This window comes from Bufo gargarizans, chromosome 9 (assembly GCF_014858855.1).
Source record: "Bufo gargarizans isolate SCDJY-AF-19 chromosome 9, ASM1485885v1, whole genome shotgun sequence".
Taxonomy (NCBI): domain Eukaryota; kingdom Metazoa; phylum Chordata; class Amphibia; order Anura; family Bufonidae; genus Bufo; species Bufo gargarizans.
In genome coordinates, this window is record NC_058088.1 from 189,259,259 (window position 1) to 189,283,606 (window position 24,348).

General features: G+C 48.4%; 1 protein-coding gene and 1 long non-coding RNA gene across 4 annotated transcripts; one reads left to right on the forward strand and one right to left on the reverse strand.

Annotated features, from left to right (window-relative positions):
* Window positions 1-17: 17 nt before the first annotated feature.
* Window positions 18-13,283, forward strand: TMEM203 (transmembrane protein 203). Of its 3 annotated transcripts, none has more exons than XM_044306649.1 (3): window positions 18-81; window positions 9,623-9,632; window positions 12,768-13,283. In XM_044306649.1, exon 3 carries the CDS (start codon window positions 12,823-12,825, stop codon window positions 13,231-13,233), a length of 411 nt encoding a protein of 136 aa, XP_044162584.1. In that variant the 5' UTR covers window positions 18-81; window positions 9,623-9,632; window positions 12,768-12,822; the 3' UTR covers window positions 13,234-13,283. The 3 variants fall into 3 exon arrangements, with proteins under 3 accessions (XP_044162584.1, XP_044162583.1, XP_044162582.1); XM_044306648.1 differs by having other exon boundaries at window positions 31-81; window positions 9,623-9,667; XM_044306647.1 differs by lacking the exon at window positions 18-81 and having other exon boundaries at window positions 9,617-9,694.
* Window positions 5,724-7,764, reverse strand: LOC122946807. Its single transcript, XR_006391265.1, has 3 exons — window positions 7,702-7,764; window positions 5,975-6,115; window positions 5,724-5,783 (listed from the first exon to the last, which is right to left on the reverse strand). It is a non-coding gene; the product is annotated as an uncharacterized LOC122946807 (long non-coding RNA).
* Window positions 13,284-24,348: the final 11,065 nt, after the last annotated feature.

Genomic DNA, 24,348 nt, shown 5'->3' on the forward strand with positions numbered 1-24,348 from the left:
CTGACGTCACCGCGCAGCGCCGCGCCTCCTCATGACGTCAAAGGCCAGTGATGGCGGAAGTGAGAGCGGAGGGAGAAGAGGCCGGTGACGCGTTATACTACCCTACCTCGTGAGATTTCCCTACCCTCTGACTTCCTGTCGCATGAGCGATGACGTCGGGGGGCGTGTCTCACTTTTCTCCATCTGCGCATGCCCAAAAGGACACTCTAGTGAAAAGCTCAAGGCTGAACTTAGCAGCACGCCGGGAACCTGCGCATGCGTCTGGGAGCCAAGGTAGGGAAAAATCACGGGTCAGTGCGCAAGCGCAGTTAACTCATTAAAATCCACCCGATATACGCGCCTGCGCAATGTGATGGTAGGGGAAAATTACGTCCCAGTGCGCAAGCGCCGAGGGTATGCATGAATATCCATGCCAAAAGCACTTTTAACCCTTTGCAGGAGCTATTCTCATATTGGTTCTTGACTGATTGTCCTCCTATATATAGGTTCTATTATATAGGGGGTCTGTCTGCACAGTATATGGGGGGGGGGTCTGTCTGCACAGTATATGGGGGGGTCTGTCTGCACAGTATATGGGGGGGGGGGGTCTGTCTGCACAGTATATTTGGGGGGCTGTCTGCACAGTATATTTGGGGGGCTGCCTGCACAGTATATTTGGGGGGCTGTCTGCACAGTATATGGGGGGCTGTCTGCACAGTATATTTGGGGGGCTGCCTGCGCAGTATATTTGGGGGGCTGTCTGCACAGTATATTTGGGAGTCTGTCTGCGCAGTATATAGGGGGCTGTCTGCACATTAAATGGGGGGGCTGTCTGCACATTAAATGGGGGGGCTGTCTGCGCATTAAATGGGGGGGCTGTCTGCGCATTAAATGGGGGGGCTGTCTGCGCAGTATATGGGGGGGGCTGTCTGCGCAGTATATGGGGGGGCTGTCTGCACAGTATATGGGGGGTCTGTCTGCGCATTAAATGGGGGGGGCTGTCTGCGCAGTATATGGGGGGCTGTCTGCGCAGTGTATTGGGGGGCTGTCTGCGCAGTGTATTGGGGGGCTGTCTGCGCAGTGTATTGGGGGGCTGTCTGCGCAGTGTATTTGGGGGCTGTCTGCGCAGTGTATTGGGGGGCTGTCGCACAGTATATGGGGGGGCTGTCTGCGCATTAAATGGGGGGGCTGTCTGCGCATTAAATGGGGGGGCTGTCTGCGCAGTATATGGGGGGGCTGTCTGCGCAGTATATGGGGGGGCTGTCTGCGCAGTATATGTGGCGCTGTCTGCGCATTATATGGGGGGCTGTCTGCGCATTATATGGGGGGGCTGTCTGCACATTATATGGAGGGGCTGTCTGCACAGTATATGGGGGGGCTGTCTGCACAGTATATGGGGGGGCTGTCTGCGCAGTATATGTGGCGCTGTCTGCGCAGTATATGTGGCGCTGTCTGCGCAGTATATGGGGGGGCTGTCTGCGCATTATATGGGGGGGCTGTCTGCGTAGTATATGGGGGGGCTGTCTGCTCAGTATATGGGGGGCTGTCTGCGCAGTATATGGGGGGCTGTCTGTGCAGTATATGGGGGGGTGTCTGCTCATTATATAGGGAGGTCTGTGCAGTATATGGGGGGGGGGGCTGTCTGTGCAGTATATGGGGGGGGGGCTGTCTGTGTGGTACGGTATATTGGGGGATGTATGTGCAGCATATTTGGGGGGGGGCAGTGTATTATATTTGTGGCCTGTGTGTTAGATGTGTACAACCCTATTTTAACAAAAAAATAAATAAAAATTCCCTATATCTCCTATGCCATGGCATGTTTTTTGCTACGAAACTGCAGTCATCTCGTCACTTGGAGAAGGATGAGAAGCGGCCCCCATCCAGAAGGACACACCTGCCACCAGATCCGTCTCTCACTGGATTCTGTAATCCCCGTCTGCTGCACTGCGTCTGTTCTGCCATTTGCTCTAACCATTTTAATAAAAAAAAATGGTGTCACATCTCTGACCAGCATGTTCTCCTATGGAACACGAAGTACCTGAAGTGGAATGAAGAAGCCCATGTTTGAGGCCTGCGCCCTGGCGGGAGCATTGAAGGGGCATCTGACAGGTGACGAGCTGCTCCTGTGTACTGTGATCACCGCGAGTTCAGAGGTCGGCAACCATAGGCCGTCCACATGCTGTGAATTACATCTCCCATCATGCTGGTAAAGTATTATGGGAGGTGTAGTCCAAAACATCTGGAATACCAAATGCGTATGAATGAAAAGCATGGTGTGTGACTGGTCAGTAACAAGGGTTGAAGCCTTGACGTGGCGTTACTGCTCACATGTGTATCCATGTGCCAATTCAACCAATGTGAGTGACTGTAACTAATACTGATTAGGTAACTATAAATACTGTGACAATGGAGAATTAAACGACCGTATCTCCTACACACTGCTTACACTGTGACCGTATCGCCTACACACTGCTTACACTGTGACCGTATCTCCTACACACCACTTACACCGTGACCGTATCTCCTACACACTGCTTACACTGTGACCGTATCTCCTACACACTGCTTACACCGTGACCGTATCTCCTACACACCGCTTACACCGTGACCGTATCTCCTACACACCACTTACACCGTGACCGTATCTCCTACACACTGCTTACACTGTGACCGTATCTCCTACACACTGCTTACACCGTGACCGTATCTCCTACACACCGCTTACACCGTGACCGTATCTCCTACACACCGCTTACACCGTGACTGTATCTCCTACACACCGCTTACACCGTGACTGTATCTCCTACACACTGCTTACACTGTGACCGTATCTCCTACACACTGCTTACAACTGTGACCGTATCTCCTACACACAGCTTACACTGTGACCGTATCTCCTACACACTGCTTACACTGTGACCGTATCTCCTACACACTGCTTACACCGTGACCGTATCTCCTACACACCGCTTACACCGTGACCGTATCTCCTACACACCACTTACACCGTGACCGTATCTCCTACACACCGCTTACACTGTGACCGTATCTCCTACACACTGCTTACACCGTGACCGTATCTCCTACACACCGCTTACACCGTGACCGTATCTCCTACACACCGCTTACACCGTGACTGTATCTCCTACACACCGCTTACACCGTGACGTATCTCCTACACACCGCTTACACCGTGACTGTATCTCCTACACACTGCTTACACTGTGACCGTATCTCCTACACACTGCTTACACCGTGACCGTATCTCCTACACACCGCTTACACCGTGACCGTATCTCCTACACACTGCTTACACCGTGACCGTATCTCCTACACACTGCTTACACTGTGACCGTATCTCCTACACACTGCTTACACTGTGACTGTATCTCCTACACACTGCTTACACCGTGACCGTATCTCCTACACACTGCTTACACCGTGACCGTATCACCTACACACTGCTTACACCGTGACCGTATCTCCTACACACTGCTTACACCGTGACCGTATCTCCTACACACCGCTTACACCGTGACCGTATCTCCTACACACTGCTTACACCGTGACCGTATCTCCTACACACTGCTTACACTGTGACCGTATCTCCTACACACTGCTTACACTGTGACTGTATCTCCTACACACTGCTTACACCGTGACCGTATCTCCTACACACTGCTTACACCGTGACCGTATCACCTACACACTGCTTACACCGTGACCGTATCTCCTACACACTGCTTACACCGTGACCGTATCTCCTACACACCGCTTACACCGTGACCGTATCTCCTACACACTGCTTACACTGTGACCGTATCTCCTACACACCGCTTACACTGTGACCGTATCACCTACACACCGCTTACACCGTGACTGTATCTCACCTTTTGGACTCTTGTACACGACTATATGCACTAAAACATGTATAGTGATAGTTAACGGGCGATATTGATCGTGCGTACAGGAGCACATGGCATCTTGATGTTGTTCATGTTGTGCCTCACAATGGGCTATTGTCCCGCATTCATATGATCTATTCTCTATTCGTGCTAAACAATAGTCCCACCTGAAGCTCGACTTGCGCAGCATCAGTGTAATCTAGGATTGTGTGTACTCCTGTTGGCATGATCAATGCCAGTGCGGGACATATGGCCCTCTTGTAGGGAATACAGTCGTGTGAAAGAGGCCTTAAAATGAGTTTTCTCATCTCAGACAATAGGGGCATATCGCTTGGATATGCCATTGTCTTATAGCTGCTGTTCCCCGCACCTATATTGAGAACTGGTCCCCGAAATTGGAGTATGGCGCAATGCGCATGCTCTGCCGTCCTCCACTCTTCTCTATGTGAGAGTTGTGGATTAGCAAACAGTGGTCGACGGACCCCATTAAATCTGGTGTCCTCCAGCCACAGCGCTACCTGCTCCGTTCTCAATATAGGTGCGTGTCCCATCGGTGGTACCCACACCTATCAGACAATGGTTGCATATTCAAGCAATATGCCACCATTGATTGGGATACCCCTTTAACAGCAGTTAGTCCCTTGCGTGTCCCTTGTGGTAATCACACTAGTTATGTCATAGCGTCATAGGGAAATCATTAATCAAACTGTTAAATTACAATTTATTAATGAATTCCTGATGATGCTGATGGACCGTGACTCCCACAAGGGCTCAAATGAAAAGGGGCAAGATTGAACGACGAACAAGCCTTTGCTGTTCATGTGGCAATCATAGGGTCTACGATCAATAAAGAGCCAAAACATAGCTCATTACTGATGGTATTGTTCATGGTTCACCTTTGGCAATAATGTCGTTTAGGGAAAAAAAAAATACCAAGGGCTTTTCAATAAACGTACAGTAGTGACCCTATGGTAGTTGTAATGTCACCACAGCGGTAGTGCCAAAGGTTACTGTTACCCTGTACCGGCCAATGAAAACACAAATACATCGAAGTTAACTATACATTTTTTTATTTTTTTATAAATTACAATATATCCATAAAAAAAAATATATATATATATATATATATATATATATATATATACATACTATACAAAAAAATAAATTTTTTTAGTGGAGTAGGACTGTCGTGTAGGTGGTTTGAGGTTGGCAATGGTAGCCCCCCTGTCCTCTTTATTCTCTGAGCTAAAAATACAGTCCACAGGAAAGGATGCAGGTTGAAATTGTGGGTTGTATAAGGGTCTGAGGAGGAGGGTACCCGAGCATGTGTAGAGGTGGTGGGGAAAATGGTGGGACGGAGAAGTAGAATAAGAGACAGAAGGGAACACTTGCCCGGGGGCTGGGAATGGGAAGGTTGTCGGTAATGGTCACTGGTGTGGGATGGGGTTGTGGGGGCCGTGGCCAATTTCTGTGACACATTCTCTAAGCATGATATTAAACTCATGCAACTGCTCGGGCGTCATTGAGTCCACCAAATTGATTATGCTTACCCCATAATGGTAGTTAGGGCTGCATTGGATCGCCGACTCTGCTCCCTCCCAGCGGCGAATCAAGGCAGCACTAAACTCCTTCTGATGTTCGTCCAAACCTTCTACAGTGTTGGAAACAACCTCTACACGGGCCACATAATCATTTTGCTTTGGCCTACCGGATCTCTGCCTGCTCAGCAGGGCTCTTAAATTTTGATGTCAACCTAAGAGCCTCTGTTGAGCAGAGGGATCCGGTAGGGGACCCGGATTCTCCCGAGCAGATGCATGAGGGACAGGAGGTCTGGCGTTGGCGATCCATTCATTTTCCGCATCAGGAGGTTGTTCAGTCTCCAGAGCGCTGCTCTTAGTTCTGTATGAAAAAAATGAAATAAAAATTTACCTTTAAAAACACCATCCATGTCCGATGCTACGTCTACATTACACCATAAGTTGGCTGTCCAAAACAGGGTAGCCAAACGCTCTGCTGTTACAGACAGTCCCTTAAATTACATTTCTTTTTACATTTCATTTACATTTCTTTAAAAAATATATATAATTTACCTTCTTTGTGCCATTGTGCGTCGTCGTAAACCAAGGCCGCTGTATATGTACTCCCTGAGGGTGCGCCGGACCCAATCGGGACTGAACCTCCTTCTTATAGTCCATCCTGAAGCCGTCCTGGATAGATCAGCGTTGTGTAACCTGTTTAAATGTTGGAAAAAAAAAACATAACATGATGTAAGGTTAAGAACAATATGAATGTTTAAAAAAAAAAATTGCTGTTCTTACAACATATCTTCTGAGACACCGCATTTAAATCCCCCCAGGTCTCAGAAAGGTCAGAACATATGTCCCTCTATGGCCGTGTAAGCAGTGTGTAGGTGATACGGTCACAGTGTAAGCTGTGTGTAGGAGATACGGTCACAGTGTAAGCAGTGTGTAGGAGATACGGTCACAGTGTAAGCAGTGTGTAGGAGATACGGTCACGGTGTAAGCGGTGTGTAGGAGATACGGTCACGGTGTAAGCGGTGTGTAGGAGATACGGTCACAGTGTAAGCAGTGTGTAGGAGATACGGTCACGGTGTAAGCTGTGTGTAGGAGATACGGTCACAGTGTAAGCGGTGTGTAGGAGATACGGTCACGGTGTAAGCAGTGTGTAGGAGATACGGTCACGGTGTAAGCAGTGTGTAGGTGATACGGTCACAGTGTAAGCTGTGTGTAGGAGATACGGTCACAGTGTAAGCAGTGTGTAGGAGATACGGTCACAGTGTAAGCAGTGTGTAGGAGATACGGTCACGGTGTAAGCGGTGTGTAGGAGATACGGTCACAGTGTAAGCTGTGTGTAGGAGATACGGTCACAGTGTAAGCAGTGTGTAGGAGATACGGTCACGGTGTAAGCGGTGTGTAGGAGATACGGTCACGGTGTAAGCGGTGTGTAGGAGATACGGTCACGGTGTAAGCAGTGTGTAGGAGATACGGTCACGGTGTAAGCAGTGTGTAGGAGATACGGTCACGGTGTAAGCAGTGTGTAGGAGATACGGTCACGGTGTAAGCGGTGTGTAGGAGATACGGTCACGGTGTAAGCGGTGTGTAGGAGAGACGGTCACGGTGTAAGCGGTGTGTAGGAGAGACGGTCACGGTGTAAGCGGTGTGTAGGAGATACGGTCACGGTGTAAGCAGTGTGTAGGAGATACGGTCACGGTGTAAGCGGTGTGTAGGAGATACAGTCACGGTGTAAGCGGTGTGTAGGAGATACGGTCACAGTGTAAGCAGTGTGTAGGAGATACGGTCACAGTGTAAGCAGTGTGTAGGAGATACGGTCACAGTGTAAGCAGTGTGTAGGAGATACGGTCACAGTGTAAGCAGTGTGTAGGAGATACGGTCACGGTGTAAGCAGTGTGTAGGAGATACGGTCACAGTGTAAGCGGTGTGTAGGAGATACAGTCGCAGTGTAAGCAGTGTGTAGGAGATACAGTCGTTTAATTCTCCATTGTCACAGTATTTATAGTTACCTAATCAGTATTAGTTACAGTCACTCACATTGGTTGAATTGGCACATGGATACACATGTGAGCAGTAACGCCACGTCAAGGCTTCAACCCTTGTTACTGACCAGTCACACACCATGCTTTTCATTCATACGCATTTGGTATTCCAGATGTTTTGGACTACACCTCCCATAATACTTTACCAGCATGATGGGAGATGTAATTCACAGCATGTGGACGGCCTATGGTTGCCGACCTCTGAACTCGCGGTGATCACAGTACACAGGAGCAGCTCGTCACCTGTCAGATGCCCCTTCAATGCTCCCGCCAGGGCGCGGGCCTCACACATGGGCTTCTTCATTCCACTTCAGGTACTTCGTGTTCCATAGGAGAACATGCTGGTCAGAGATGTGACACAAAAAAAAAAATTAAAATTGTTAGAGCAAATGGCAGAACAGACGCAGTGCAGCAGACTGACAGTGCACATATACACAGCAGACGGACGGTGCACACATACACAGCAGACGGACGGTGCACACATACACAGCAGACTGACGGTGCACACATACACAGCAGACGGACGGTGCGCATATACACAGCAGACGGACGGTGCGCACATACACAGCAGACGGACGGTGCGCACATACACAGCAGACGGACGGTGCGCACATACACAGCAGACGGACGGTGCGCACATACACAGCAGACGGACGGTGCGCACATACACAGCAGACGGACGGTGCGCACATACACAGCAGACGGACGGTGCGCACATACACAGCAGACGGACGGTGCACACATACACAGCAGACTGACGGTGCACACATACACAGCAGACTGACGGTGCACACATACACAGCAGACTGACGGTGCACACATACACAGCAGACTGACGGTGCACACATACACAGCAGACTGACGGTGCACACATACACAGCAGACGGACGGTGCACACATACACAGCAGACTGACGGTGCACACATACACAGCAGACGGACGGTGCGCACATACACAGCAGACGGACGGTGCACATATACACAGCAGACGGACGGTGCACACATACACAGCAGACGTTGATTACAGAATCCAGTGAGCGACGGATCTGGTGGCAGATGTGTGCCTCTGGATGGGGGCCGCTTCTCATCCTTCTCCAAGTGACGAGATGGCTGCAGTTTCGTAGTATTTATTAAATTAGGGTTGTACACATCTAACACACAGGCCACAAATATAATACACTGCCCCCCAAAATATGCTGCACATACATCCCCCAATATACTGTACCGCACAGACAGCCCCCCATATACTGCGCAGACAGCCCCCCCATATACTGCGCAGACAGCCCCCCAATACACTGCGCATACAGCCCCCCCATATACTGCGCAGACAGCCCCCCCATATACTGCGCAGACAGACCCCAATATACTGCGCAGACAGATTCCCCCATATACTGCGCAGACAGCCCCCCCCATTTAATGCGCAGACAGACCCCCAAATATACTGTGCAGACAGCCCCCCCCCATATACTGAGCAGACAGCCCCCTATATACTGTGCAGACAGCCCCCTATATACTGCGCTGACAGCCCCCCCATATACTGCGCAGACAGCCCCCCTATATACTGTGCAGACAGCCCCCCAAATATACTGTGCAGACAGACCCCCCCCCCCCCCCATATACTGTGCAGGCAGCCCCCCAAATATACTGTGCAGGCAGACCCCCAAATATACTGTGCAGACAGACCCCCAAATATACTGTGCAGACAGACCCCCCCCCCCCCCCCCCCCCCATATACTGTGCAGACAGACCCCCTATATAATAGAACCTATATATAGGAGGACAATCAGTCAAGAACCAATATGAGAATAGCTCCTGCAAAGGGTTAAAAGTGCTTTTGGCATGGATATTCATGCTTACCCTCGGCGCTTGCGCACTGGGACGTAATTTTCCCCTACCATCACATTGCGCAGGCGCGTATATCGGGTGGATTTTAATGAGTTAACTGCGCTTGCGCACTGACCCGTGATTTTTCCCTACCTTGGCTCCCAGACGCATGCGCAGGTTCCCGGCGTGCTGCTAAGTTCAGCCTTGAGCTTTTCACTAGAGTGTCCTTTTGGGCATGCGCAGATGGAGAAAAGTGAGACACGCCCCCCGACGTCATCGCTCATGCGACAGGAAGTCAGAGGGTAGGGAAATCTCACGAGGTAGGGTAGTATAACGCGTCACCGGAGCTCGGTGAGAACTGAAGGGAGGATGGTGACAATGTAACGGTGAGGTCTCCGGCTGTTCTCACACAGGTGCGGAGCTGTCAGTGGACTAGATACAAGACCCTCCTGCCCCCCACCTTATGAAGAAAGGGAGTGAACCCCCAAATGTCCCCTGCTAAATCTAATATAACAACACCACAGACCCCCAAGTGCCCCTCTTTGCTCCTTATATGTGTCTATATACCACCGTATACTACAACTGTACAGCAAACATATAATATTGCAGTACCGCACCCATATACCACCATACTGTGCCCATATAATACTGCACCCATATACCACCATACTGTGCCCATATAATACCACCACCCAGTGCCTGTATAATACTGCCATGTAGCACCCATATACCACCATACTGTGCCCATATAATACTGCACCAATATACCACCATACTGTGCCCATATAATACCACCACCCAGTGCCTGTATAATACTGCCATGTAGCACCCATATACCACCATACTGTGCCCATTTAATACCGCACCCATATACCACCATACTGTGCCCATATAATCCCGCTATACTGCAACCATATACCACAATACTGCATCCATATAATACCCCCACCCAGTGCCTGTATAATACTGCCATGTAGCACCCATATAATACCGCTATACTGTGCCCAAACTGCCCATATAATACCACCACCCAGTGCCTGTATAATACTGCCATGTAGCACCCATATACCACCATACTGTGCCCATATAATACCACCACCCAGTGCCTGTATAATACTGCCATGTAGCACCCATATACCACCATACTGTGCCCATATAATACCACCACCCAGTGCCTGTATAATACTGCCATGTAGCACCCATATACCACCATACTGTGCCCATATAATACCACCACCCAGTGCCTGTATAATACTGCCATGTAGCACCCATATACCACCATACTGTGCCCATATAATACCGCACCCATATACCACCATACTGTGCCCATATAATCCCGCTATACTGCAACCATATACCACAATACTGCATCCATATAATACCCCCACCCAGTGCCTGTATAATACTGCCATGTAGCACCCATATAATACCGCTATACTGTGCCCAAACTGCCCATATAATACCACCACCCAGTGCCTGTATAATACTGCCATGTAGCACCCATGTACCACCATACTGTGCCCATATAATACCACCACCCAGTGCCTGTATAATACTGCCATGTAGCACCCATATACCACCATACTGTGCCCATATAATACCACCACCCAGTGCCTGTATAATACTGCCATGTAGCACCCATATACCACCATACTGTGCCCATATAATACCACCACCCAGTGCCTGTATAATACTGCCATGTATCACCCATATACCACCATACTGTGCCCATATAATACCGCACCAATATACCACCATACTGCAACCATATAAGACCACCACCCAGTTCCTGTATAATACTGCCATGTATCACCTATATACCGCTATACTGTGCCCAAACTGACCATATAATACCACCACCCAGTTCCTGTATAATACTGCCATGTATCACCCATATAATACCACCATACTGTGCCCATATAATACCGCTATACTGTGCCCATATAATACCACCACCCAGTGCCCCTATAATACTGCCATGTATCACCCATATAATACCATGCCCATATACCACCATACTGTGCCTATATAATGGTTCTATACTGTGCTCATATATTACTGTTTTGCTGTGTTCATATAATGCCGCCATACATCACCCATATTATACCTGTACCATGGCCATATCGTACCATTGTATTGTCGCCATGTAGCAGAAGTAATCCTGCCATAGTATCGTGATAATAACAACACCAAGCTGTGCCTACATAACAGTGCCACACAGTGCCCGAATAATGGCCCCGTAGTGACTAGATGATACCGACCATACTGCACCCAGTGTTACCGTCTAGTCCTGCCGGACAGTATGCCTATTGTACCCCCGCCAGACACAGGCATGTCACTGCGGTTAATGTCACTTTACTAATGAAAACAACCCGAGAAGAGCAGGTCAGGGAGGAGGTGACCGTACGCGGCTCCAGGTGGACGGCTCGGAGAAGTCTTCCCTCCGTAAAAAAAAAAAAAAAAAAGGATGGCAAACCGCGCCGGCGGGGGAACGCATGGAGAAAAGGTTCTCCGCTGATACGTGCTCCGGGACGCGACTCATATTGATATGAGATATCACAAAATACGGATGTAATAAAGTGAAATGATATATTTAACCCTCATCAGATGATGGAATTAAGACAAAAAAAATAATCCTAGAAAAGTGACTTACTAATGAGGATTCATGGGGGGGGGGGGGAGGAATATGGGTTAATGGGCGACGTATGGATATCGTCCACCAGTAACAAACCCACGTGCGGATAATCGTAAATATGAACCAATCGCAGTCCGGTAAAAGCAGGTCCCATAATGACCCCATGAAGACCCCATTGTACGTGTAAAGGAGAAGGAAGAAACATTATTCTAATGAGAAAGATCATCAAATAAAAGGGACTCGCCGCCTTGGTGACGGGTTTATAATTATCATCTCATTGACCGCAGAGCGTTAGTCTCCTCCGTGGTATTCTGCAATTTCAAGCGTCCCCCGATTCCTCCTGACCCTTAGGTGCTGTCCCTTGGGGCAGGTGCTCTGCTTGTAGGCAGGGAAAGCCTCTGGGACGCAACAGGGCGACGGCCTCATCTGGGCCGTAACCCGGAGTAAAAAGAACCGCACAGTATGGGGACTGTTTCCGGTGTGGCCTTAGGACTGACCTCATGCTGATATGCTGACATTATTGGCGGTATTCTTTCTAATCACATCTGCACTTCTTGCGGTTGTTGTTTTTTTTTGCTTTTTAAAAAATTAAAGTGATATAAAAAGTTCCGTTTTACCTGCAGCGATATGTTGAATATTATCCTATTCTTTGCTATTTGACCACCAGACAGAGGCCCAGTATTATCCGCTGTGTGATACCGCCATACAGTGCGCATACGGCAGTCACCCAGCTTTCCTGGGGTCCTGAATCGCTCGTTACCCAGCATTACATGCAGGACGGTGCACGCCCAGGGATCACCCCCATCGTTGTATGTGCAGTTACTGATCTCCATGTTTTCCTGTCTCCACAGTGTGAACCTCGCCCGATGCTGACCCCGGCACCCTGAGACGCCCCCCTCTGCCGCCATGCTGTTCTCCTTGCGGGAGCTGGTCCAGTGGCTGGGCTTTGCCCAGTTTGAGATCTTCATCCACATCTTGGCGCTGCTGATCTTCACCATTCTCGTGGCCATCAAGGTGGACGACCTGGTGACGGGCCTGGGCTGGTGGAGCGTCTTCATCCCGTTCTTTGCGGCAGACGGACTGAGCACTTACTTCACGGCCATCGTGACGGTGCGGCTCTTCCAGGACGGGGAGAAGCGGCAGGCGGTGCTGCGCCTCTTCTGGATCCTCACCATCCTCAGCCTGAAGTTTGTCTTTGAGATGCTGCTGTGCCAGAAGCTGGAGGAGCAGACCAAGGGGCTGTGGTTCGGACTCATCATGTCGCCCATCTTCATCCTGCTGCAGCTGCTGATGATCAGGGCCTGCAGAGTGAACTAGGAGGCGGCCATGATGGCGAGCATATCTATTTATTAAAGCTTTATATGGGAGGTCAACCAAGTCTTCTGTTCAGGGAAAGCTGGGTAATCGCCAATATGGCCGCCATTACTGATCTCACAGGTTGTGTTCTACATCTTCCCCAACTTCTGGAGGGAAAAACTGCCTTCTGTATGTAGTGAGTCACCGCAATCCCCATATACTGCATCAGGCCGAATGCACACGGCCGTGAGCGGTCCGTGGTAACACGGCCTGGATTCCGGCTGACAGCAAGAGCGCAAGGCGTCATTGGTTGTTATGACGCCGTGCGCTTCATGCCGCCGCTGCACTACAGTAATACACTCGTATGACGCCGTGCGCTCCTGCTCTCAGCTGGAATCCAGTCTGTGCATTCGGCCTAACAGGGGAGCTTTATCATTCAGAATCCTGGAAAAGCTGGGTTATCGCCAGACCGCCATCTATAGAAATCATAGACGTTTCTGCTGGTTGTGACTGGAAACAGTGAGCAGAATAGTGAGTGCAGCTCTGGAGTATAATACAGGATGTAATTTAGGATCAGTACAGGATAAGTAATGTATGTACACAGGGACTGCACCAGCAGAATAGTGAGTGCAGCTCTGGAATATAATACTGGATGTAACTCAGGATCAGTACAGGATAAGTAATGTATGTACACAGTGACTGCACCAGCAGAATAGTGAGTGCAGCTCTGGAATATAATACTGGATGTAACTCAGGATCAGTACAGGATAAGTAATGTATGTACACTGTGACTGCACCAGCAGAATAGTGAGTGCAGCTCTGGAGTATAATACAGGATGTAATTCAGGATCAGTACAGGATAAGTAATGTATGTACACTGTGACTGCACCAGCAGAATAGTGAGTGCAGCTCTGGAGTGTAATACAGGATGTAACTCAGGATCAGTATAAGTAATGTATGTACACAGTGACTGCACCAGCAGAATAGTGAGTGCAGCTCTGGAGTATAATACAGGATGTAACTCAGGATCAGTACAGGATAAGTAATGTATGTGCACAGTGACTCCACCAGCAGAATAGTGAGTGCAGCTCTGGAGTATAATACAGGATGTAACTCGGGATCAGTACAGGATAAGTAATGTATGTACACAGGGACTGCACCAGCAGAATAGTGAGTGCAGCTCTGGAGTATAGAACAGGATGTAACTCAGGATCAGTACAGGATACGTAATGTATGTACACAGTGACTGCACCAGCAGAATAGGGAGTGCAGCTCTGGAGTATAATACAGGATGTAACTCGGGATCAGTACAGGATAAGTAATGTATGTACACAGTGACTGCACCAGCAGAATAGTGAGTGCAGCTCTGGAGTATAGAACAGGATGTAACTCAGGATCAGTACAGGATACGTAATGTATGTACACAGTGACTGCACCAGCAGAATAGTGAGTGCAGCTCTGGAGTATAATACAGGATGTAACTCAGGATCAGTACAGGATAAGTAATGTATGTACACAGTGACTGCACCAGCAGAATAGTGAGTGCAGCTCTGGAGTATAATACAGGATGTAACTCAGGATCAGTACAGGATAAGTAATGTATGTACACAGTGACTGCACCAGCAGAACAGTGAGTGCAGCTCTGGAGTATAATACAGGATGTAACTCAGGATCAGTACAGGATACGTAATGTATGTACATAGTGACTGCACCAGCAGAATAGTGAGTGCAGCTCTGGAGTAGGATGTAACTCAGGATCAGTACAGGATAAGTAATGTATGTACACAGTGACTGCACCAGCAGAACAGTGAGTGCAGCTCTGGAGTATAATACAGGATGTAACTCAGGATCAGTACAGGATAAGTAATGCAGTGGGTCATGTGTTCCTTTATAATCCTGGGTGACGTGTAAGCTGTAGGAGCGGTGGATGTACACCAGGGGGAGCTCCGTCCACAGTTTATTACATTGGAGAATACATTAGAAATAACAGGAAACAGAATTGTGGGAATTCCTATTTTCTCAAAAGTATTAAATTCCGGAGGTGACACCTGAGCACAAAGGGTTTGGTTTACAAGTCACAGAAGAATGTATTAACCATTTCTATGGAAGGGATTCCCACCACAGATGTTTACGGCCTATCCATTGGATTAAAGGGGTTTTTCATATAGCACAGTCCCTCCTTGTTAGAGGGGTCCCTTAAAGAGAATCCACTGCCAGGTCCTCCCGCCTGCAATCAGTTGTGATCTGTAATGAAACCTTGCATTAAGTGCTCACTTTTGCTGTAGCGCCCCCACAGGGGAAATTAAGCATTACACAGTTCCTATTGGGCTGACCATGTCATGGGTCCTCCAGAGACAGAGACGCTCTTTCTCAGCTCTGGGTCATAGGTGAGGGTCCTAAAAATGTTCTGGTCCAACATTAAAGGGGTTTTCCCATCTCCGACAAATGCCCCCATTGTCTGATAGGGGTGGGTCCCACATCTACAATGAGAATGGAGCTGGGAAATGAAAGGAGGGTGCACTGCGCATGCGCAGCCGCCCTTAATTCATTTCTATGGGGCCGCCGAAAATAGCCGAGTGCTGGCTCGGCTATTTCCATCTGCCCTATAGAAATGAATGGGAGCAGGGGCCGCGCGTGCGCAGTGCGCTCCTGTTCACTTCTGTGGGAGCAGCGCTTGGTGGTGGACGGACACCAGGAAATTCGGGGTCCTCCAACCACAGCTCTTCCCGCTCCGTCCTCCCAGCGGTGGGACCCGCACCTATCGGACAATGGGGCATACCCCTTTAAACCACGGTCTATGAAGTGCCATATACTGTACGGCCAGCAGATGTCACTCTTGTCCCTTGCCGTCCGATATCACGTGTCATGGTTTACAGGGCAGGTGCGTCTCCGTGTTTTGTATATTGGCCGCTGTGTGACATCATCACGTCCTATTATACACCGCCAGCCCCAGGCTGTATACATGTATACATGACATTCTATTGAGCGAGATGCTGCAGGGGGCACATAACTAAGGTGTGAGCCATCTATACTGCGCAGCACCGATCATACCTTCCCCAGAAGCTTGGACAAAACACACAGAGACAGGGTGTGCTGTAGGGTGCAGCTTTGGAGGTGACCGGAGTATAAAAACATGACTTAATTCAAGAACATTTCGACCTTACACTGCTTAATCAGCCACAACACTGGCATCTCACAACGCGTTTTATGGCCGGGTCACATTCTTACGTGATTTCCGCGATGCGACCTTTGTGGCGTTCCAGGAAATGCTGAAGTCTAATGCAGCAGATTTTTATGGTTGTGTAAACAGCGCCCATAACTGAGGGGGCGAGATATCACAGGGGCGTGACCTTGTGACTGATACAGTTGATGTGAATCATATCAACTGTATCAGACCTGTATGTAACTTACCGCTTGTGTCCTGAAATGCTCTGTGCTGCTGGGGGGGCCCTTCAGCTTCCCTTCCATCCATCAGTCTTTATTAGCCATGTTGTAACCACAGACACATCATGGCATAAGTGGACAGGTCGCTGACCTCCCCACACAGTGGGCACACTCCTCTCCTGAAATACTCTGTGCTGCAGGGACCCCACTCCTTGAACATCAGTCTGTGATTTACGGCTTATCACCGTCCCCTTGCTAAACAGATCCCATATCTTGTCCTTCATCAAGCAATTGTAGAAGCAGACAGGTCACTGCCCCCCACAAGATCAAAACACTCCTGAAATACTCTGTGCTGCAGGGACCCCACTCCTTGAACATCAGTCTGTGATTTACAGCTTATCACCGTCCCCTTGTTAAACAGATCCCATATCTTGTCCTTCATCAAGCAATCGTAGAAGCAGACAGGTCACTGCCCCCCACAAGATCAAAACACTCCTCCCCTGAAATACTCTGTGCTGCAGGGACCCTACTCCTTTAACCACTTCAGCCCCGCTAGGTGAAACCCCCTTCATGACCAGAGCACTTTTTACACTTCGGCACTACACTCCTTTCACCGTTTATCGCTCGGTCATGCAACTTACCACCCAAATGAATTTTACCTACTTTTCTTCTCACTAATAGAGCTTTCATTTGGTGGTATTTCATTGCTGCTGACATTTTTACTTTTTTTGTTATTAATCAAAATGTAACGATTTTTTTGCAAAAAAATGAAATTTTTCACTTTCAGCTGTAAAATTTTGCAAAAAAAACGACATCCATATATAAATTTTTCGCCAAATTTATTGTTCTACATGTCTTTGATAAAAAAAAAATGTTTGGGCAAAAAAAAAATGGTTTGGGTAAAAGTTATAGCATTTACAAACTATGGTACAAAAATGTGAATTTCCGCTTTTTGAAACAGCTCTGACTTTCTGAGCACCTGTCATGATTCCTGAGGTTCTACAATGCCCAAACAGTAGAAAAACCCCACAAATGACCCCATTTCGGAAAGTAGACACCCTAAGGTATTCGCTGATGGGCATAGTGAGTTCATAGAACTTTTTATTTTTTGTCACAAGTTAGCGGAAAATGATGATGATTTTATTTTTTTTATTTTTTCTTACAAAGTCTCATATTCCACTAACTTGCGACAAAAAATAAAAAATTCTAGGAACTCGCCGTGCCCCTCACGGAATACCTTGGGGTGTCTTCTTTCCAAAATGGGGTCACTTGTGGGGTAGTTATACTGCCCTGGCAATTTAGGGGCCCAAATGTGTGAGAAGAACTTTGCAATCAAAATGTTTAAAAAATGACCGGTGAAATCCAAAAGGTGCACTTTGGAATATGTGCCCCTTTGCCCACCTTGGCAGCAAAAAAGTGTGACACATCTGGTATCGCCGTACTCAGGAGAAGTTGGGGAATGTGTTTTGGGGTGTCATTTTACATATACCCATGCTGGGTGAGAAAAATATCTTGGTCAAATGCCAACTTTGTATAAAAAAATGGGAAAAGTTGTCTTTTGCCAAGATATTTCTCTCACCCAGCATGGGTATATGTAAAATGACACCCCAAAACACATTCCCCAACTTCTCCTGAGTACGGCGATACCAGATGTGTCACACTTTTTTGCTGCCAAGGTGGGCAAAGGGGCACATATTCCAAAGTGCACCTTTCAGATTTTGCAGGCCATTTTTTACACATTTTGATTGCAAGGTACTTCTCACACATTTGGGCCCCTAAATTGCCAGGGCAGTATAACTACCCCACAAGTGACCCCATTTTGGAAAGAAGACACCCCAAGGTATTCCGTGAGGGGCACTGCGAGTTCCTCGAATTTTTTATTTTTTGTCACAAGTTAGCGGAAAATGATGATTTTTTTTTTTTTCTCTTTTTTCCTTACAAAGTCTCATATTCCACTAACTTGCGACAAAAAATAAAAAATTCTAGGAACTCGCCATGCCCCTCACGGAATACCTTGGGGTGTCTTCTTTCCAAAATGGGGTCACTTGTGGCGTAGTTATACTGCCCTGGCAATTTAGGGGCCCAAATGTGTGAGAAGAACTTTGCAATCAAAATCTGTAAAAAAATGACCGGTGAAATCCGAAAGGTGCACTTTGGAATATGTGCCCCTTTGCCCACCTTGGCATCCAAAAAGTGTCACACATCTGGTATCGCCGTACTCAGGAGAAGTTGGGGAATGTGTTTTGGGGTGTCATTTTACATATACCCATGCTGGGTGAGAGAAATATCTTGGCAAAAGACAACTTTTCCCATTTTTTTATACAAAGTTGGCATTTGACCAAGATATTTTTCTCACCCAGCATGGGTATATGTAAAATGACACCCCAAAACACATTCCCCAACTTCTCCTGAGTACGGCGATACCAGATGTGTGACACTTTTTTGCAGCCTAGATGCGCAAAGGGCCCAAATTCCTTTTAGGAGGGCATTTTTAGACATTTGGATCCCAGACTTCTTCTCACGCTTTAGGGCCCCTAAAAAGCCAGGGCAGTATAAATACCCCACATGTGACCCCACTTTGGAAAGAAGACACCCCAAGGTATCCAATGAGGGGCCTGGCAAGTTCATAGAATATTTTTTTTTTTTGCATAAGTTAGCGGAAATTGATTATTTATTTTTTTTTCTCACAAAGTCTCACTTTCCGCTAACTTAGGACAAAAATTTAAATCTTTCATGGACTCAATATGCCCCTCAGCAAATACCTTGGGGTGTCTTCTTTCCAAAATGGGGTCAGTTGTGGGGTGTTTGTACTGCCCTGGCATTTGAGGGTCTCCGCAATCATTACATGTATGGCCAGCATTAGGAGTTTCTGCTATTCTCCTTATATTGAGCATACAGGTAATGAGATTTTTTTTTCCGTTCAGCCTCTGGGCTGAAAGAAAAAAATGAACGGCACAGATTTCTTCATTCGCATCGATCAATGTGGATGAAAAAATCTCTGCCAAAAAAAAAAAAATGGAGGGGAAAGGCGTCTGCCAGGACATAGGAGCTCCGCCCAACATCCATACCCACTTAGCTCGTATGCCCTGGCAAACCAGATTTCTCCATTCACATCAATCGATCATTGCCGGGATTTTTTTTATTTTTTTTTATATATATATATACAAAGTGCTTGCCAAAGCATAGGAACGCCGCCTCCTCCTCAGCTCGTATGCCTCGGCAAACGTATCTGTCACTGCAGAGGAGAAAATCCCGTCTTGCAGCGCCGCATACACCGACTTGCGTGTAATCTGACAGCAGCGCAATGCTTCTGTCAGAATGCACATCGGTGCTGCAGCTGGTCGATCGGTTGGTCCATCTGGAAGGTAAAAAGACAAAAAAAAAAAAAAAGAAAAAACCAGGCCGCAACGCAATAATTTTATTAACTTTGCAACAGAACATGTAACTTAAACTTTTTGAACTGAACATTAACGTGTTTGCTTACTGGTGTGTTTTTTTTTTTTTTTTTGTTTTTTTACCTTTATAGAACAAACCTCTCCTTCCCCATGGGTCAATGTGCAAAGCGCAAATCGCCCAAAGATGTGGCGAAGTGCGTTATGCACTTTGTCCCATGTGAAAGGAGACGTTTGCAGCAGCAGTGAGTGAATGGGCCCTAATAGCCCTGTGTGCCTGTCCTGGTGAGATGATCCCTATGCTAATAGTGTACCTGTGAGTGGTACTTCCGGAAACACTCTCCAAAGCATAGGGCAGGGTGGTCCGGACAGTCAGGACAGAAATAGCGGGTGTCACGCCTTATTCCACTCCTGCTACAGACACGACATCTTTTTCGGGGTGACTGTTGGGTTGAGGTACCAGGAACGACATTGGGGAAATGTCGCTCGTGTAGACGGCTAACTACACTGGTGGTTGGGGCCACGGAACCTCCTGGATACAGGAGGTTCTCGATGATCTCTTCCTGAAATTTGAGGAAGGATCCAGTTCTCCCAGCCTTACTGTAGAGAACAAAACTATTGTACAGAGCCAATTGAATTAAATATACAGACACCTTCTTATACCAGCGTCTGGTGCGTCGGGAAACTAAATACGGAGACAACATCTGGTCATTGAAGTCGACCCCTCCCATGTGGAGGTTATAGTCGTGGACTGAGAGGGGCTTTTCAATGACACGGGTTGCTCGCTCAATTAGTATTGTCGTGTCTGCGTGAATGGAGGAGAGCATGTAAACGTCACGCTTGTCTCTCCATTTCACCGCGAGCAGTTCTTCGTTACACAGTGCGGCCCTCTGCCCCCTTGCAAGACGGGTGCTAACGAGCCGTTGGGGGAAGCCCGCGCGACTAGTTCGCGCGGTACCACAGGCGCCAATCCGTTCTAGAAACAAATGCCTAAAGAGGGCCACACTTGTGTAAAAATTGTCCACATAAAGATGGTACCCCTTGCCGAATAAGGGTGACACCAAGTCCCAAACTGTCTTCCCACTGCTCCCCAGGTAGTCAGGGCAACCGACCGGCTCCAGGGTCTGATCTTTTCCCTCATAGACCCGAAATTTGTGGGTATAGCCTGTGGCCCTTTCACAGAGCTTATACAATTTGACCCCATACCGGGCGCGCTTGCTTGGGATGTATTGTTTGAAGCCAAGGCGCCCGGTAAAATGTATCAGGGACTCGTCTATGCAGATGTTTTGCTCTGGGGTATAAATATCTGCAAATTTCTGGTTGAAATGGTCTATGAGGGGCCGAATTTTGTGGAGCCGGTCAAAAGCAGGGTGGCCCCTGGGACGGGAGGCGGTGTTGTCACTAAAGTGCAGGAACCGCAGGATGGCCTCAAAACGTGCCCTGGACATGGCAGCAGAGAACATGGGCATGTGATGAATCGGGTTCGTGGACCAATATGACCGCAATTCATGCTTTTTTGTCAGGCCCATGTTGAGGAGGAGGCCCAGAAAAGTTTTAAGTTCGGAAACTTGGACTGGTTTCCACCGGAAAGGCTGGGCATAATAGCTTCCCGGGTTAGCGGTGATAAATTGTGTGGCATACCTGTTTGTTTCGGCCACAACTATGTCTAAAAGCTCCGCAGTCAAGAACAGCTCAAAAAATCCCAGGGCCGAACCGATCTGAGCCGTCTCAACCCGAACTCCAGACTGGGCAGTGAAAGGGAAAACTACAGGTGCGGCTGAAGTTGGGGACTGCCAATCAGGGTTTGCCAGCACCTCTGGGATTCTAGGGGCTCTACGGGCACGTCTTTGCGGTGGCTGCGACGGGGTCACTACTGCACGTGCCACCGTACCAGCTTCAACTGCCCTTCTGGTGCTCGCTACTTCACCAGGTTGTACGGCAGTGCTGGTACTAGGTCCAGGGAGGGCTGGGCTGCTGGTGTATGCCTCACCACGTAATCCGACAGCACCAGCCCCACTCTGCTGCTCTTGAAGCGGATCCTGCGCAACCTGCGGTCTAGCGACACGGGGCCGGGTACGCCTGGTGGTATCAGGGACCTCAGCCTCCTCGTCCGAACTTTGGGTCAGAGAGCCACTGCTTTCTACAGGTTCGTATTCTGACCCGCTGGATTCATCAGATGAGGGCTCCCACTCCTCATCCGACTGGGTCAGAAGCCTGTAGGCCTCTTCAGAGGAATACCCCCTGTTAGACATGTGGGCAACTAAATTTAGGGGTATTCCCTGAGACTACCCAAGAAAAAAAAAGCAAGCCTGCCTTACAAAGGGGAGCCTAGCGAAGTACCGGAGGCCGCTGCGGTTGATAAAAAATATCAAAACTGATTTTTTTATCGCCGCAGTGCGTGTAAAGTGAATGTGCAGTGATCAAAAAAAAATTTTTTTTTTGTCACTGCGGTGGGGCGGGTGTGGGCGAACGCACGTGTGGGCGACCGATCAGGCCTGATCGGACAAACACTGCGTTTTGGGTGGAGGGCGAACTAAAGTGACACTAATACAATTATAGATCTGACCGTGATCAGTTTTGATCACTTCCAGATACTATAAAAGTACAAATGCTGATTAGCGATACGCTAATCAGCGAATAACGGACTGCGGTGCGGTGGGCTGGGCGCTAACTGATCCCTAACTACCTAACCAAGGGACCTAAACTATACCTAAAACCTAACGGTCAATAACAGTGAAAAAAAAAGTGACAGTTTGCACTGATCACTTTTTTCTTTTCACTTGTGATTGACAGGGGTGATCAAAGGGGTGATCAAAGGGTTAATTGGGGTTCAGGGGGGTGATCAGGGGCTATAGTGTAATGTTTGGTGTACTCACTGTGAAGCCTGCTCCTCTGCTGGATCCAACCGACGAAAAGAACCAGCAGAGGAGCAGGCAGCCATATAACAGATCATATTTACAAATATGATCTGCTATCTGGCACTTTGATTGGCTTTTTTAAAAATCAGCAACCTGCCAGCCACGATCATTGGCTGGCAGGTTGCTGACGAAATACTTCTCGATTAAATGCCGGCGCGAACTGCGCACGCGCGGGCGCATACTCGCGTCATCTCGCGTCTCGCGAGATGACGCGTATATGCGTGACTGTGCGCAGCGCTGCCACCTCCAGAACGCACATGTGCGTTAGGCGGTCCGGAGGTGGTTAAACTAGCAGTCTGTGATATACGACTTATCGCCGTTCTCCACCCCAGATTATTAAACAGCCCCCCCATTACATGCGTCTTGTATTTATAGAAGCAGACAGGTCACTGCCCCCCACAAAATCAACACACTCTTCCACTGAAATACTCTGTGCTGCAAGGACCCGCTCCTTCTACCATCAGTCTGTGATTTCCCACTTATCATTAAATAGCCCCCACTACATGTGTCTTGTCCTCCATAACCTGATTGTAGAAGCAGACAGGTAATGGATGGCGCTATGCTTGGTGAGCTAGGTGCCTTCTCAAGCATCTGATGGGCGGGGGTCCCGGGTGTCAGACCCCACCGATCAGATACTGGTGACCTATCCAGAGGACAGCTCATCAATAAAACCCCTTTAAATTGTCCCTAACACAACCCTGTCCTCAGTACAATCATCCTATGGGGGGGGGGGGGCAGTTTACTACCTCCCACAAGATCAGCCTGCATATCTCCTGAAATACTCTGTGCTGCTGCTCCCCCTTCCACTAGCAGTCTGTGAGGGAGCACGACCAGAGATTCTCTTTGGTGTCACGACGTGTCTCCTCCAGCGCTCTTCTGGATGTGACCTCTGCAGGGAGTTCTAATCGGACACTGACAACAGCTCCAGGTTCTGACAACCAGAGGAGGGAAATACAAGGCAAGCTTCATCTAATGGTCATAAATAATACCGCCAAAGTACAAGAAGATAACTACCTCTATAATGAGGTCAGTGGAAACAATGCAGGGGAGGGGTCCGCACCACACGCTCCATCAGAATGAGGAACAGAGAGCGACAACTCCCATCATTATACAAATGTGAAACCCCATACAGGAGTAATGACTGCCTGCCCCATATAACCAGTATACACTCACCTAAAGAATTATTAGGAGCACCTGTTCCATTTCTCATTAATGCGATTATCTAGTCCAGGCATGCTCAACCTGCGGCCCTCCAGCTGTTGCAAAACTACAACTCCCAGCATGCCTGAACAGCCTAAGGCAGGGCATGGTGGGAGTTGTAGTTTTGCAACAGCTGGAGGGCCGCAGGTTGAGCATCCCTGGTCTAGTCAACCAATCACATGGCAGTTGCTCCGATGCATGTCGGGTTGTGGTCCTGGTCAAGACAATCTCCTGAACTCCAA